The sequence below is a fragment of the Typha latifolia genome, chromosome 3 (genome assembly GCF_019914945.1).
Source record: "Typha latifolia isolate L0001 chromosome 3, TyphaL0001v2, whole genome shotgun sequence".
Classification (NCBI taxonomy): Eukaryota; Viridiplantae; Streptophyta; class Magnoliopsida; order Poales; family Typhaceae; genus Typha; species Typha latifolia.
In genome coordinates this window covers 18,488,076-18,504,266 of record NC_133088.1, presented here as the reverse complement: position 1 = coordinate 18,504,266, position 16,191 = coordinate 18,488,076, and the positions used below count along the sequence as shown (strand labels likewise).

The following is a 16,191-nucleotide window of genomic DNA, read 5'->3' as shown; positions in this document are numbered from 1 at the left end:
AAAATATTGAGAAAGGTTAAAAGCACTGCTTATATATTTCAGAGGCTGAACAGTCCTAATTAGCTTTGCATAATAATAATAAAAAGAGTAGCAAACACGAGTAATAATAATAATAATAATAATAATAATATAAAAATAAAAAGAAGAGTAGCAAACAAGAGTAACGAAGAGCATTGGACGTATTAAACGAGTAAAATTAGCTTCCAAAACCCCCAAACAAAAAGGAGAGGCTGCTCCAAAAATGACTCCCTCGCAGTTGTTCATACATCAGCCACTCTTGCTATGGATAATAGATTGCAATTACTACGTGACTGTTTTACCTAATAGTTTGGTAACCAAGATCGTTGTACGTTTTGGTGGATTTCCAGCTCTTGATACATCCGTTTTACGTACACTTTTGTTCAGTACAACAATTAAAAGATCCAAACGAAAGAAAAGTGGTAATCTCATACGTCCAAAACGCACCACCTTCCGTTACACCCCCGCTTAGACCCTCCCTGTCGCCACGACACGTTGGTGTTTCTAGGATGCAGTGAGCTGGAGAAAAGATTACTTTGTTGCTCCTTTTAACACCATCCCCACCGATCTCTCTTAATTGCGTACGTCTCCTACTCCTTATCACACAATTACATATAGATATTTGGGCAGTTGTATAGCTAGTTCTTCCGATTGGAACTAATTAGCAAGTAGCTAACATGAGTTCTGCCTCTAGTGTGATTGGTCCAACTGCCATCTCCTCCTCTATCTTCCTCCTCATTACATCCCTCTTCGTCTTATTATGCTTCCTCTGCTATATGGCCTTAAAGGACTTCTCTTCCCCTGCTGCAAAGGGTAAGCTGCCCCTTCCGCCAGGTTCAATGGGTTGGCCCTATATCGGAGAGACCTTCCACCTCTACTCCGGCAAAAATCCCAACATCTTCTTCGCCCTCAAACAGAAAAGGTATGGCCCTATCTTTAAGACCCACATATTGGGTTGCCCCTGCGTCATGGTATCGAGCCCGGAGGCGGCGAGGTTCGTGCTGGCAACGCGCGCTCACCTGTTCAAGCCCACGTTCCCGGCGAGCAAGGAGCGGATGCTGGGTCCACAGGCCATCTTCTTCCAGCAAGGTGGCTACCACGCCCGCCTGCGCCGCCTCGTCTTGCGTGCCTTCATGCCCGAAGCCATCCGTTCGTCCGTCGCTTCCATCGAGGCAGTCGCCGTTGGCGCCCTCCTTTCGTGGGATGGCCGCACGATCAACACCCTCCAAGAAATGAAGACGGTGAGTAGATCGGATACTAGCCCCTTGGCCTCCTCTCATGTATATAAAATTTGATCCTCTCTTCTTTCAAGAAAAAAAGGAAAAAAGAAAATATAGATAACAAAAAATAGTCATCTCGGGCTTAGCTTGTATGTATTAGTAGATTATGTGTTCGATCTGTTTTCTTGCAGTACGCATTAAACGTGGCACTGCTATCTATATTTGGGAAGGAGGAGATTTCGTATGTTGAGGAACTGAAGCAATGCTACTACACCCTGGAGAAAGGCTAGAACTCGATGCCCATCAACCTGCCCGGCACCCTCTTCCACAAGGCAATGAAGGCAAGGAAGCAGCTGGGTTAGATTGTTGGCAAGATAATTTTATCCAGGCGGCAGAGGAAGGGAGAGGCCAATGACCTGCTTGCTTCTTTCTTGGAAGCCAAAGAGATCCTGACTGATGGCCAGATTGCGGACAACATCATTGGGGTCATCTTTGCCGCAAGGGACACCACCGCAAGTGTGCTCACCTGGATCGTCAAGTACCTAGGAGAGAATCCAAGTGTCCTAAAAGCAGTCACTGTAAGAACTACCCTTATTAATTGATGAGCTTTAATTTCTTCTTACTTACCTATATATTGCAAGTTCCATTTCAATGGCCTTAATTTAATAAATAAATCTCCCAGGAAGAGCAAGAGAAAATCATGAAACTCAAAGAAATGAGAGAGGGGGGCGACGAGTCGCTGACTTGGGCCGACACTAAAAGGATGCCGATGACCTCGAGGGTGATTCAGGAGACGATGAGGGTGTCTTCCATCCTAACCTTCACCTTCAGGGAAGCAGTGGAAGATGTGGAGTACGAAGGTTAATAATAATAATAATAATAATAATAATAATAATAATAATAATAATAATACCCCTTTAATTCGCGTTATGGTGATAGCTTTGACAAGTGGGGTCACATATATTCGTAATACAGGGTACCTCATTCCAAGAGGATGGAAAGTGCTGCCGCTATTCAGGAACATTCACGACAGTCCGGACAACTTCCGGACCCAGAAAAGTTTGATCCTTCCAGATTTGAGGTGATTAAATAATTAAGAGACAACAAAAATTTTCAAATTAATTAACCACATAAATATGCACCTTCTGCTGTCTTGATCAATTCATTCCTCCTTCTGGCCTCTCTCTTTTCAGGTTGCTCCGAAGCCCAACAGCTTCATGCCGTTTGGAGAGGGGACCCACTCTTGCCCTGGAAATCAGTTGGCCAAGTTGGAGATGCTGGTTCTGCTTCATCACCTCACCACCAGATACAGGTAACCGACCAATCAACACAAAGGCCAAAGGCATGCATCCATCCATCCCACAATCTACGGCTTATACTCTCCGATGCCTCTGATATAAGAAGAATTTGGTCTCGTCTCTATCAACATCAACGACATTACTGATGAGATGCGCCTTCTCTTTCAGGTGGTCTATGTCGCGGTCCGAGAACGGAATCCAGTTTGCACCTTTCGTGTTGCCGCTGAAAGGATTGCCCATGACTTTCTATGGCAGGAGGATTTCAGAATAGTTCTAACTAGGAGCATCGATCGACTGATCATTATCAGTCTAAAAACAGGGAGAAAGCAGTTGATGGAAGACATTGCCATTAGAGGGAGAGAACACCCAAACAGACGTATACATATGTATATTGGGATGAATGCAGAGCATACAATTTGCATGTACAGATCGTTCAATTTCATAATCAACGAATAGTATCAAATCTTTATGCATTCTAAACTTTCAGCTTTCGAAACAGAAGACTGCGAGCCAACCAGACCGATTGCCTCTAGCTAGATTCTTGTGAGCCTATTTGCCTAGATGGTGATAGGGCAGCATCACCTAACACGGCTGAAACTCAATTCACATGCACTAAAGTTTCACAAATTTGGAGGTAATTGATCCATACCCAATGAGAGGTGCTTTCGAATTACCACGTCAGAAGGATCAGTTTCCGACAGGACGGCACCCTTCGAAGAACTTATTACATTTCAATGTTGGAAGAATCCCAGCAAAAGCATACACATGATTGAGACCTAGAGAGATTAGTATTCCTCGTGGGCCAATGTGCCCAGAATCAATCACATTAGACAACTACATATAGGTAACTAATATTGCTGCTGGTTATCGCTATTTTTAACTAAGGAGTTGACTGCTTCAGAATAGTGGCCAAAAGTTCCACTGCTGTAGATCATAAGCATCCGTGAAAATGTTGTTCTTAGAGAACCCGATGGGACTCGCAAAGGCGATGATTCTCCTTGTTTGGCAACAACTACTGCACTTAGAAAGGTACGATTGCATGCCCAAGGATGGTAATCTTGACAAGCCTCACTTTCGGATTTATCCAATTCACTGAACAAGATTTATCCAATTAACTGAACAAGCAAAACAGAATCTTTGACATAGACGAGAATCACTGAAGAAGATACTTTTAATGACACTCTCCTTTTCCTTCTCGATAGACATGGATGAGGAAAAGGTAGGTAGCATATTGCAAATCAGGCAACTCTTTTTTTTTTTTTTACTGTAGCATGGACAGAGCAGCGCACAGTGATGAGATACGTAGCATGCCAGCAGTCAAGGGCACAACAGAAAGAGGACCAAGGTGCCATGGATGCAGTGATGCACCGGAACCACTATCACAACACAGATTACAAGAAATCCATTAAATGACCGAAAACCTCCGATTTGGATATATTCGAGTAAATATATGATGGTTCTAGAATTACTCTTTTTATTTGTATAAAATAACTAGATTTATATTATAAATATATTATTGTTATAAAATGCTAGTTATAAAATAAGAATAAAATGTTTACTCTTTTTATATAAAATTTAGATAGTTATAAATAAAATATAAGTATAACATAGTCATTGAATATTCAATCATGTATAATAAATAGGCTATTATATTATTTTATTTATACATAATAATATATGTTTATACATGAGTAGAAATATACATGAATTTGACTATAATTAATAAAACTATAAAATCAATCTATTAGAACATATAAGTTATATATATATATATATATATGCATGTAAATGATTGTAAATATAGTTAATTACTAATTTTACTAATTATAATCAACTAATAATTATAATAGTAAGTGCATAATCTTAAAGTGATTAGCTGCCCAAACAATTGAATTTTAATTAATTAATTAATATAAAATGAATAATTAACAAAAAAATAAATAAAAGGAAAAATAAAATTAATTGCAAACTCTGCTATGCTGAGCTTAGCACTATTGCAGAGAGGAGGGACAAGGTAGAAGAAGAAAAGGAGAAGGAAAAAAAGAAGAGTAACATAAGAGAAAAGGAAAGGGGAGAGAGGAGGCGAATCCGAGCCGACAAGAAGGGTATTGGGTAGCTCATTTCAGTGAGCCTATGAAAGAGAGATTAAGAAAAAGAAGAGAAGAGAAAAGAAGTGAGAGAAAGCAAGAGGAAGCTCACTCGCTCAGTGGTGAGGTGGCGGCAGCAGTTCTAAAGACGAAAATGGTAAATAAAAGAAAGAAATAAAGAGATTGAGGGAAAGAAGAGAGAGAGACTGAGAGAGATTTAGAGAGAGAGAGAGACAGCGGGGGCATAAGCATCACCATGGCAATTAATCTTTCCAAATTATAGAATTGTGTTTATTAATTTTATTCTTTCCATCTTGTTTGTGTGACTGTTATTCATATTCTTATCTCTTTGAGTCCTCAAGTCAACTTTTTTAGAAATGAAATCTAAAAGAAAAGATAAAATATCTACATAATAAATAATCCAACTAAGATATTATCTATAAATTAATATATAATACTATAATACATAAATATTAACAATGGAATCTCTAAATACTAACAGTGAATCCCAAGAATACAAGTGTACTAATACATGAATTCATAGATAAACTAACAAAAACTTACATAATTTCTCCTAGCACAATTACATGCATAAACTATAAAATCTATATAAACAAACTCACAAAAACTAACAATATTATATATATATATATATATATATTAAATTACATATATAAATTAATAAAATATATAGATACATTAGCAAAAACTTATATAATTCTATATATCAAAATGTAATCATATAGATCACAATTAAATAAAGAAAGCAATTAAATCGATTGACAAAAAAGAAAAAAAAAAGTGGGATTATATCTATTACATCACTCATATTGGGTTTGGAAGATTTTACTAAGGATGAAGAAGATAATACATATTTAGGATTTTTTTCAAGATTAAACACAGCTCTCAAGCAATGAGAGTTTACCAAATTGAGGAAAGAGTAGAGATATTTCTCTTAGTATTTCAGATTTAAAATGGGAGGAAAGAAGAGAAGAAATAGTTAGAGAAAAAAGAACTGTTAAAAGCGAATGAAGAGATTGTCTAGATAAGAGAGGATATGAGGAAAATTTAGAACAAAAGTAAAAATAGGGGTAGATGCACCGGTAGAAAGAAAAAATTATGCTAGGATAAGAAGGAAAAGGAAAATTATATTGGATTTTCGCCCAATTGTATTTTGTTTTTCCATTTTATTTTTCTGTCGTCCGGTAGGAGAAACGCGTCCCCCTTTTCAGGCTTTCATCTCTCCTCTTACCCGACTTGGAAGCAGGAGGGAAGATCTCGATCCATCCCAACCAGAGAGAGAGAGAGAGAGAGAGAGAGAGAAGAATGGCGATGACTACGTTGGCTCCGGGGTTGGCGAGGAGGCTGAAGAAGGTGGTGGAGACGCGGACAGACAGCCCGGATCTGGTGGCTTCACTCGCCACGCTCTCCACCTTCTACGGCGACAACACCCCTCAGGCCCGAAGGAACCTCAAGTCCTCCATCGAGCAGCGTTCCCTCGCCATCAACCATCATTTCCTCCAAGCATCCCATCCCGCTCAGCAGGTCCACCTTCTCCTCCGTCTCTCTTCTTTTGCTAAATAACGAGATCATCGAAACTTCCTATCTATGTATATCTATTTATCTCTAGGCGCTGGATAGAGTCGAGGGGGAGGTGAACGCGCTGACCAAATGCTGCGATCAGTACGTTCTTCAAATGCTTCCTCTACGTCTCCCCTCCTTTCTATAATTCATAAACCCTAATTCAATGAAATGATACTGCAAAATTGGTTTCGATTTTTACATTTTGTTGCATCAAATGGTTAAGATCCGAAAAAGAAAGAGAAGCACGTCAGACGTGGAAGACTAAATTTTCTTTTTTTTACCTACGCATTGTGACTACTCTGTGAAGGTCTAATTGACGTTGTGTGTCTACTATTCATAAAGATCTAGTAAATGTCATTGTCAATTAGATGGTCTAGCATTCCCTTGTATCCGATGTAGAGCTTACACATTCGTCTTTACAGGATTGAGAAAGTACTGAGCAGTTGTAGTGCAAGTACAGGGGATATAATTAGTACTACCGAGAGACTGCAACGGGAATTAGAGATGACCACTCAACGGCAAGAAATAGTCTCATGTTTTCTTCGTGATTACCAACTTTCTAACGAAGAGGTGCTTATGGAAGCTTTATGATGCTTCTCACAATTATTTATTGCAGTTTTTTTTACTTTTCTTAATTCATCTGTAACCCGTGAATAGCAAATTTATGATTTTAGATAAATGCACTACGGGAAGAAGAGTTGAATGAGAATTTCTTTAAGGCTCTTTCCCATGTACAAGAAATTCACGCCAACTGCAAGATACTCCTACGGACACATCACCAGGTAATACACTCTTCTTTCAGTCTTTCTGGTTATTTTAACTCAACTCAACAAGTTGCATTAATAAACTTTTAAGGCAATGTTGTCTGCAAAGATTAAAGTAACAATTGAGATCTCATACTGCTCGGTTACCTATTTCTTAAGTTAATTTCCAAGATTTCAAGCACTCTACTTGCTAGAAGGATTCCTAGACAACTATTGTCATATAATGCAAATTGGCACAAATAGCTTGTTTTATCAGATTTGTATCCTTCATCTAGTAGTGTTATTATTCCTAGTATTGTTATATTGTCCCGATTTAAAGATGAGATAGCTGAAGATATTGAAGTTTCAAGCAGCTTGTTTGCTAAATGATGCCTTTTTTTTTCTAAAAATTAACTCGATTGAGTGCTTTTTTCTGCAGCGTGCAGGGTTGGAGCTGATGGATATGATGTCTGTATACCAAGAAGGAGCCTATGAAAGACTATGCAGGTATAATTTAGTATGGAGTCTCTAACTTTTTCCCAACCTTTAGAAGCTTTTAGATCCCCACATGTTATAGCTTAACATACCTGTTAGAGTTTTGAGTCTTGATAATGTAGACGAACAAAGGAGTTTGATGGTTAGGCCTAAGAGATAGTAGAAACATTAAGGATATATAGGTTGAGCAGAGAAAGATGAAAGCGAAGAAGATAGTGTTACTCTCCCATAAGATAGAACGATATTAATTCATTCATTTCCTGAATGCGTTCAAGTTATATCATTTCCCCCATCCTACTTAATAAAGAAAGTTGAAATTTATCAAAGAAAAGTAAATGTGAGCAATAAACAATCATGTAAAGTTGTGCCTCTCCATCTTCACCGTGTTCTACTCTCGTCTCAAGTCTGTATGTCTACAAGATTTCTCAAGATCCCTTGATGTCTTAAAGATCTCCTGAAGATCTCTTTATTTTCTTTGTGACTTTGTCATTCTCTTCTTGTTTACTCTAGATGTTGTTCTGTGTCCTTACAGTTGATTAATTCCACCTGATTAATTCCACTCTCTTCTCTGATTCTATTACTTGAAACCTAATCCTATCAGTTCACTACTAGTTGCCATGTGGCAACGTTGTTTTCTGAAATAGGTATCCCTTATTAGGAAAGTAGTCCTACATCATTTCTGGTGTAGGAGAAGGGGTTGGGTGTCAGGCTTAACAGACAGTATGAATGCGGTAAACCCAGTGATAGCAAATGTTGGTTTTGTTGATGTGTTTGGATGCTTAGGGTTCCCTGGCACTTGTCAGTCTAGTGAAACTCTGATGCCATTGTCATGGCATTCTACAATAAAGTAGTGAACACATTTGGTTGACAAATGTTGTTTAATACTGGAGCGCACTAATATCGATAGTTATACATATCGCTGTCTGCAAGCTTAAAATAGATGCAGTGTGCAAATAAGCATGTAGGGTAATGAAGATGTTTCATGCATGAGCATGAGGTCTGGGTAAATGCTATGCTAAGAATGCCAGAATCAAGTGTGTTGATGGTGGGAGCAATGATTCAGAGGACTGCATTTTGGCAAGCAAGGGGAAACTCATTCTAAGGCAGTGGTGGGAATGGATGCAATGTTTCTGCTTATTACTTTCAAATCACAACTGTCCATGGGGGATAAACATAAACATTATGGAAGATTATGATTTATAAATACTATCTCTTTCTTTTGACAAGCTCAAGCTTGCTCATGTTTGAGGGAATGTGATCAGTTGACTAATTGGCTAGCCAACTTTGCTAGAATTAGGGATACCGCCTTTTTATTTTTGGAATGTGCTAGGTTACCCTGATCTTTGATTCATTTTATCTAGGTGTTTGTAGGCATTCAATATAAACGCCTGAGGCAGATGTAATGTGTTTTTGGGTTTCAAAAAAGCTAACCGAAGAATAACTACATTAGGAATATACGGTGAATCCAAGTAAGTTTGTGCATTTGGAACACAAGGGTGGTGCCTTGAGAGCCTAAAGTCAGTAGGAAGATGAGGCAATGGATATCGGTTAGGATACCCTGGCGTTGGATAATGACAGTAGTGTGATACATTAGGAAAAACATTTTGACAGAGACTGTCCAAGTAATTTTGTGCATTCGGAAGGCAAAGGTGGTGCGAATGAGAGCTTGGATGCAGTAGGAAGTAGAGGCAATGGGTTTCTTTAAGGAGCCTTTGTCCTTGAATAGTGATATATTATCATCTATGAAGTTGACCTTGACAAATTTTCTAGGCCCTCTCATTATGCATATGCATAAATATGGCTGACATTTATTTTGTCCTTCTAGGTGGGTTCAAACTGAATGTAAGAAGTTAGGTGATAGTGATAATCCCGAAGTAAGTGATCTTCTGAAAATGGCTATTCGTTGTCTAAAGGAAAGGCCTGTTCTCTTTAAGTACTGCGCAGAAGAGGTACGAGATAATATTTTATTGATATCCTTTATGACTCAGACTTACTGATGTAAGACTGAATGCTTGCTATTAGGTTGCAAATATGAGGCACCATGCCTTGTTTAGACGATTTATAAGTGCACTTACACGAGGAGGACCCGGAGGGCTCCCTAGACCAATTGAAGTGCATGCTCATGACCCTTTGCGTTATGTAGGGGATATGTTGGGATGGCTACATCAGGTTTGCTTCTTCGATCTCACTTTTAGATTTTTGTTAGTATTTGTGGCTACACTAATGTGTTGATGCTTGCTTTGTGAGAAGGCTCTGGCTTCTGAAAGAGAACTTGTCTTTGTATTACTCGATCCGGATGCAATGACTGATTCAGGATCTACTACTTGCCAATTGTCCAAAAATCCTGAAAGTGATTCGTTGAAGCCAGAAACTGACATTACTTTTGTTCTAGATAGAATATTTGAAGGGGCATGCCGACCATTCAAAATTCGAGTTGATCAAGTTTTGCAGTCTCAATCTAGCCTAATAGTTTCCTACAAACTGAGCAATACTCTGGAGTTTTATAGCTATACTGTAAGATTTGCATGCAGTAATTAGTTAAATGCAATATTTTCCTTGTCTTAAATTGATTTTATGCTTCTAACACAGATATCAGATTTGCTGGGTAGAGAAACAGCTCTTTGCAATACACTTTGGTTACTAAAGGATTCTGCTCAGCAGACCTTCTTCAATATTCTGAAGACACAGGGAGAAAAACTATTGAGGTATCCTCCCCTCGTTGCAGTTGATCTATCTCCACCATCAGCTGTTAGGGAAGGAGTTTCCTTGTTGCTCGAGCTTATTGATACATACAACGGCATGATGGTTCCTGCTTCTGGAAAGAAGACCGACTTTGATCCTGTTATTACTGCTTTAATTGATCCAATAGTTCAGGTGTGTCTATTAATTGTTTTCCTCGTTTCCTGTCATTCTATGTTGAGAAGAAGCATCAAAATATCATGATCATGCTAATATAATTATTCCGATGTGATAACCTTCCAAGTTTAATTGTCTCGTGAAGTAATTTTAAGGTCTCCTCATGTAAGTACCAGATGTGTTTGGTAGACCTTAAAATAACCAGCAAAAGGATCAATCATATAGATGCAAAATAGATGTCTCAACAAGAGGAACTGTATCCATATCCTGTAGGCATATGCACTAAACAAAGCTGCCATAAAGTATGTTCAACATGTGACTGTCCATTTTCAGGTCTCATACAAGTTATCGTGATGCCAGTGTAAATATGTTCAAACATAGTACAAGTTATAGTGATGCTAGTGTTAAGCTGTTCAAACAGGATCACGGTTAAATGCAAGTTCTTTAGACCTGTTATATATTAATGTGTTGATGCAAATTCGACATATGCATTATGGGCTTACTATTTATTTTTTAACACGGTTCTTTGTTGGTATCATTTGATGCCTGCTGACTTGATAGAAACAGCTACCTAAAATCTGATTTCTGTGATTATGGGCAACATGTATGCAGGACTCATGTCTGTTATGTTATATTATGTGCTACTTATGTATTACATATTTTGCATAAACTAGGTTCACTTATTCAAAGATGTGCATAATTTGTTGCTTCATATCTAATCATTTTAACACCCTTCGCGATTTTCTGAATTCTGATTGTGTGTTTGGATGCTGTACATAAAGGAATTTTTGAATTTTGAAGCACACTGATTGCTACTTTCATGGATCTGATTATCTTTTCCTCTTTTACACGAAGAAGTTCAATTTTGTTTTGGAATCGTGTGCAAAGTATTTTCTGTGGCTTAAACCCTCCCCTACCCTAATTTTGTAAGTTGTATTATTTTCTTGATGCTACCTTTCTAGATGTGCGAGAAAGCTGCAGAGGCCCACAAGTCAAAAGGTTCACATTCAAGGAGAAGTAGAACTAGCTCTGATCTAGGCCCAGCTAATAGGGACTCTTTGTCAGTTGATGCAATTCTAACCAAAAGTGCTTCCACATCAACACAGGTTGGTAACTGTTGTTTTGTTTTGTATCTTATGTTCAGTGTATTATCCTTTTCCTAATTAGTAAGTCACATATCCTAAAGTTATTCTTTATTCATATGTAGTCAGAAATATGCATGTTAATTACAAGATTATGATAGAAATAATATTCATAGCTTCCTACTACATTCAATGTTGTAGTGCCCTCTATAGAATGCTATTGTTTAGTAATATTTTGCATGGCCCTAGTTAGAGGTGGCAACCTGGTTAGTTTAAATTCAGGTCGGGTCAAATTCAATGACACGAACATAATCCAATTATTAAACTATTCAAATTTAATAAATATGAACACGACTCGATTATTAAACAGGTAACACGACATAACCTGTGTAACCCGTTTAATGAATTGGTCAGATACATGTGACATGTTAACTCTTAACACAAAACGATTAACTCGATTAACATTTTTTGCAACACAAAATTTGTCCCATGGATCAACCTTCCATTTTTAAAATACAATATAATATGAGATGAACTCAATGTTGCAATTACCCTCGAGGAAGATGATTGTCAATCCGAGTTGCTATTCTGGACAGAACAAAATACGAAACTTTCGAAGGTAATAGGGATCAATCTAACTGTTAAAATGATGTGAGATTCAGATATGTTATTCCTCTAGAAGTTAGGAATCCAATGCAATTGGAATTTAGTCGATTGGGTAGGCAGATCAAAAAATATGAGAGAATTAATGACCAAAGGTCAAGAGATGGCGGGATGGACGTGGATGATAGAAGTTGCTGATGTGATTAGGGTTACGGAAGATGATGATAGCCATGGTGGATGGAATAGTATTTAAATAAAATGAGCAGGAAGAAAGGAGCTTCTAGGAATGGCCGGTCGCTGGAGTGAGGAGAGAAAAGCGACGGAGGATTAATCTCGGCCGTAGAAGAAAGCTCGGGGTGGACACCGAGGGAGAGGAAGGAGGAGGAAGAAAGTTGGCTCAAGCCTAAATGCAAAACAAAAGCTCCAATTTATAAAAGAAAAGCATCACAGAATGAGATCTACTCGTTAAATTAAACTTTAAATTGACAAAAAATGGAGAGTAATTTAGAGCATTGGGAATCGTGTAGAAGAGGAGCTTCATCAACCAAGAGGCAATGTAGCCGGAAACACAGCCATGCACACCACCTTCATGCTTCCACTCATAGTCTTCTTCATTTCTTTTTCCTGCATAGTTTGAAGGAGTTGTCCGTAATTGCCGACTTGAGCACTTCTAGGAGGAGGGGTTGGAGGGCAGCTTGCAGATCCTTTAGGGCGGAAGGGGAGCTTGGAGGAGGAGGAAGAGGGGGTTGGGGGGGCAAAAGTCTTTTGGGGAAGAAAGGGAAAGAGGGTTTGGGTTGGGGGGTGAAGGAGGAGGAAGGAGGAGTGAAAGAGGGATTGGGTGGTGGAAGAAAAGGTTTGGGAGGGTGGGAGTGGAGGCTGCTATTTGGAGATTGAGAGTGTGAGTCAGTTAGGAGTTAGGCATATTTAGAATATATATATGTGGTTGCGGGTTGATCCGAATCAATCCGATCCAACCCGTATACTTAAACGGGTCAAACAAGTCAAAATGGGTCAATGATATAAACCCAAATACGACCCGATTATTAATCAGGTTAGGCGGGTTGATCGATTTATGACTCGAACCTGATTAAACTAAACTTAAACTCGATTAAATGCCAAGTTATAAGATCAGGTCAATTTTTGTCACCCTTAGCCTTAATCATGGATGGCCATGCTAGTGGCACGCCCCCATGCCAAGCTGTGCCGGGCTGGCACGACTGTGTGCCGTTCGTCACGGCCCCATGCTAGTCGTTGTGCCACATGGAGCTATTTTTTCTTAAATTTTTCCTATTTTCATCAGTTATTATTAAATCAATTAATCAATTGATCATTTAGAAGGCTTAAATAAAATTTATGATAGTGAGACTAGAGATGATAATGATGATGTTGATGGTGATAGTGATGGGGATAATAATGAGACTCAGTCTGGTGGCGGTGATAATGGAGATGAGACATGCGTCCCTGACACAACCTTCTCAGAGAGGTATTCTTTTTATAGCGGACTTGAGTTTGTAGGTGCAGAACATTAGGGGAGGTATACCCACAGGATGATTTAAGTTTATCATAATTACCATCATATCAACCATACCCGCCAAATCCAGAATACTATTATTATACTCTACATTTACAATCTATATATGCTTATATTGTGTCTGTGCTTGTGCTAGACGTAATCAAACGACCCAGCCCGCCCGTGCCCGACCCAACTCGGCTCGGTTTGGATCGGGCTAAGCCCGGTCCGAGCCTGAACTACCCATGGGCGGCACGGGCAAGCCCTTTGCCCGCCCGACCCGGCCCAGAAGCCCGTTCGTTTGGCCCGCAATTAGGCCCGCCCATTCTGCTACAGTAAAAAACCATTAAAATTTTGGTACCGTACAATTTTACATTTTTTAAGCACACATTTAAATTTTTTTTAATTTATTATTTTTTTAAATAGAGGAATATAAATATTTTTTAAAAAATAAGTTAATAGTAAAAAAAATTCTAAAAATAGCTAAAATGTGGGTTGGGCCGAATGATTGGTGGGTCAGGCCGCCCTGGCCCGACCGACTAGCTTGATCTCTCATGGGTAGACGGGCGGTAACAGGCTACACTATTCTAGCCCGGCCCGAACCTGGCCCGATCCAAGTGATTGGTGGGTCGGGCAATGAATAAATACTTAAGTCGGTTGGCCCGAAAAGCTCGGCCCGAACCCAACCCGGCCAGCCCAATGATCATGTCTAGCTTGTGCCGATGTTGTTTATTCCCATGCATGTTCAATATTCATATCATATCATAGGAGAGTTATAAAATTTTTATTTGTATAAAGACTGTGAGACGTTACAATGAGCAATACTATCAGTGAATGAGTTTTGAAGAATATCGATAGTATTTAATGTAACATTCTCATGTTATTTTTATGTTGACAAATAAAGTATTTGATTCTTCTCGTCATTTTACGTTCAATTAGATATTAATTTTAATTATTAAATTATTATCGATTAATATTGTGTTCAATTATATTATGGAGTATTCAATCATTAATATTGATTTTAATGAATGTCTTCAATCATAGTATGTGTTGAATAATATTTATATTTAACTGTTGCTTTATCTTTAATAAAATATGTCATTTATAAACTAAAGATAAAATATTATAATATATGTTTTAAAATTTTAATACATATATTTAAACCAAAAACTAAAGATTAACATCTCAACGACCAAAGAACATCTTTAGATATCCTAAAAAATTTATTAAAAATATTTTAAATGCATGCCACCGGCACGGTGGAGCGTGCCGCTCAGCATGCCCCGTGCCGATAGTGGCACGGCACGGCACGTGCCACTGGCACGGCCATCGTTGGCCTTAGTCATTTTCTGAACATTCTTCACATATCCTAAGTTATGATTGAAAATTTTAAAATATGGTAGGAAATCAAAGCAGTGTTCAGATTTTGGAAGTCATTAAGGATGACAACCAGCACCAAGCCTGTAGTCTCCTTTACTTGTGGCCGGGTATATTGGTCTTTTTTCTCCATTTATCTCTATTAGTACAAAGGGCTGTCTCAAGTCTAGTGATATTATGTCCTTTTCTGGAACTACATCCTGTGATGGTTTTGGTCTTCCCTTCCCAAAAGAATCCTCCTCTTGAGTGAAGCCACTCGTTGCTTCACTGTATAGTCTCTGAAAGCTATTCTCACATCACTTATGCTCCATGGGTGCTACACCTAATTTGTGTCTAATAGAAACATTTCTTATTTTTATCCTGACCCAGGTACATTTTTGTCTTGTTCTTCACAAATTTAACTGGAATTATTGATGCCAGTAACTCATTAAACATTTCTATTTCTATAATGGAATCATTAAGTTAATAAAGCACGGCAGATTGTGTTGACAAACTTGTGCATTTAATAATATTTTTTGTAGGGTAGTTCTTCTTACGTGTGAGTCTGTGGCATTGACATTTTAGTTCTAATTCCAAGTTTTTTATGTATTATTTACTGAATGCAGAGTGCTGCTGAAACTTCGTCTACAATCTACCTCATCAACTGTTTGTCAGCTATTCAGGAACCACTGATAGGACAAGAAGTAGCTGCAAATTATGTGAATAGCTTGTCCTCTATGATTGAGATGCATATAAATGCCCTTGTTGAGAAAGAAGTAGAAGCCATTCTAAGGCGATGTGGGCTGTTGAATAAGATGTCTTACTTCCGGGACTTGATTGTTGATGCCAGCAATAATGAACCTACGCCCTTAGCAAGTTACAGCGACATGTCACCCCAGATGGTATCAGAATGCTTAAGAGCATTCCTTGGACTAGTGACTGGGACTGAAGGTTCTCTACCAGAGTTTGAGCAGTTGCAAGTTCCTCGGTTGCGTTCTGATGCATGTACTAGCATGGCAAGGGCACTTGCAGGATCTTATGAGCTCATATATAAAGCAGTAATGGACCCGAATAACTGTTACCCTGATCCCAGGTCTTTGGTGAGGCATTCACCTGATCAGATAAGGACCATGTTGGAAATTTGAGGCTCCTCTGGAGGCTGCTTATATGCTTAATCAGTCTAGGCTTTCTATATTTGTGATTCAGTATGTGGTATTTGTTGTTATAAATTTAGAAGTCTAAATTGCTGTCGATTCATTTTTGTATGATAACAGCAAAATGGTAAATAGTAATTGGATCTCTAGTGGTGGAATACAGTAGTAGTATACTATTCATTATT

At 38.5% G+C, this 16,191-nt stretch overlaps 1 protein-coding gene and 1 pseudogene across 1 annotated transcript; both read left to right on the top strand.

The window, feature by feature from the left end:
- The first annotated feature begins 617 nt into the window (after positions 1-617).
- LOC140784572 (abscisic acid 8'-hydroxylase 1-like) lies at positions 618-3,016 on the top strand (annotated as a pseudogene).
- Positions 3,017-5,784: 2,768 nt separating this feature from the next.
- LOC140784139 (conserved oligomeric Golgi complex subunit 6) lies at positions 5,785-16,189 on the top strand. The gene is made up of 11 exons (XM_073131366.1): positions 5,785-6,168; positions 6,254-6,306; positions 6,630-6,777; positions 6,882-6,989; positions 7,390-7,457; positions 9,271-9,394; positions 9,468-9,614; positions 9,696-9,959; positions 10,035-10,319; positions 11,264-11,407; positions 15,479-16,189. Exons 1-11 carry the CDS (start codon positions 5,950-5,952, stop codon positions 15,995-15,997), a joined length of 2,079 nt encoding a protein of 692 aa, XP_072987467.1. The 5' UTR covers positions 5,785-5,949; the 3' UTR covers positions 15,998-16,189.
- Positions 16,190-16,191: the final 2 nt, after the last annotated feature.

What these genes read in the sequence shown, in the direction of transcription:
- LOC140784139 (XM_073131366.1), top strand. Translation starts at nt 5,950, where the DNA reads ATGGCGATGACTACGTTGGCTCCGGGGTTGGCGAGGAGGCTGAAGAAG. An exon ending in TCCTACGGACACATCACCAG is followed by an intron (nt 6,990 to 7,389) that starts GTAATACACTCT and finishes TTTTTTCTGCAG; the next exon opens with CGTGCAGGGTTGGAGCTGAT. An exon ending in TGGAGTTTTATAGCTATACT is followed by an intron (nt 9,960 to 10,034) that starts GTAAGATTTGCA and finishes CTTCTAACACAG; the next exon opens with ATATCAGATTTGCTGGGTAG.